This window comes from Trachymyrmex septentrionalis, unplaced genomic scaffold, assembly GCF_001594115.1.
Source record: "Trachymyrmex septentrionalis isolate Tsep2-gDNA-1 unplaced genomic scaffold, Tsep1.0 scaffold71, whole genome shotgun sequence".
Taxonomy (NCBI): Eukaryota; Metazoa; Arthropoda; class Insecta; order Hymenoptera; family Formicidae; genus Trachymyrmex; species Trachymyrmex septentrionalis.
Genome location: NW_017305895.1, coordinates 1,181,428 through 1,182,105, shown reverse-complemented (window position 1 = coordinate 1,182,105; position 678 = coordinate 1,181,428). Strand labels below are relative to the sequence as shown.

At 45.0% G+C, this 678-nt stretch overlaps 1 protein-coding gene across 1 annotated transcript in view; it reads right to left on the bottom strand.

The window, feature by feature from the left end:
• LOC108753728 overlaps positions 1-469 on the bottom strand; it is a 35,639-nt gene extending 35,170 nt beyond the window's left edge. Inside the window, exon 1 of the mRNA XM_018495590.1 lies at positions 236-469. Coding sequence (XP_018351092.1) covers positions 236-330 — 95 coding nt within the window. The 5' untranslated portion in view covers positions 331-469. The remainder of the gene's footprint in view (positions 1-235) is intronic.
• Positions 470-678: the final 209 nt, after the last annotated feature.

The window sequence follows — 678 nt, the reverse complement described above, 5'->3', positions numbered from 1 at the left end:
AATTCCACATTCAGAAAAGAAGACATACCGATGGCAACTTAATAGCAAATACAAGTTTTATATAAACATTAATTTATTAAATTATGTATGTTAATATTAGATATGAAACTTATCACCTTCATAGTTGCTACTACTGCTTTCTCTCAGTGTAATTTTCTTGTTGCCAAAGCGAAAGCGTGTGACTTTCGGTACACCCTTTATACATATTGGAGTGCAAAGTACAATTATAGCATACATTAGAGGGTTGTTTTCCTGGTTGTTCGACGGTTGAGAGGTCATGGATCGCCTCGGCCGCCATAGAGCCAGTCTGGCGAAGCCGTACTTGGTCATGGCCGCGCAGAAATCCGCCCTCGATTGCCTTCGGCTCCAGTTTCTCCGAATTTCCCTTTTTCGATCAATCCGTGCCCGAAGTACGGAAGTGACAAATCAGCTTCGACATCCTTCGACAGGCACGCCGATAATCCACGTTTGCGATAACTCGCGATTTTGGTCTACACGGCGGCGGTTCATCTCTTGAGCGCGTGAACGATCATGCGGCGCGTCTTCTCGATGCACTTTCGCAGGATATTACGAAATGACATGATCGAATCGTCTCTGTGAGCGGCTAGCGATATTGAGACTAACGTTGAGCGAGAATAACGAATTGCAACGATCGATTATGGGACTTCGATCGCCGAG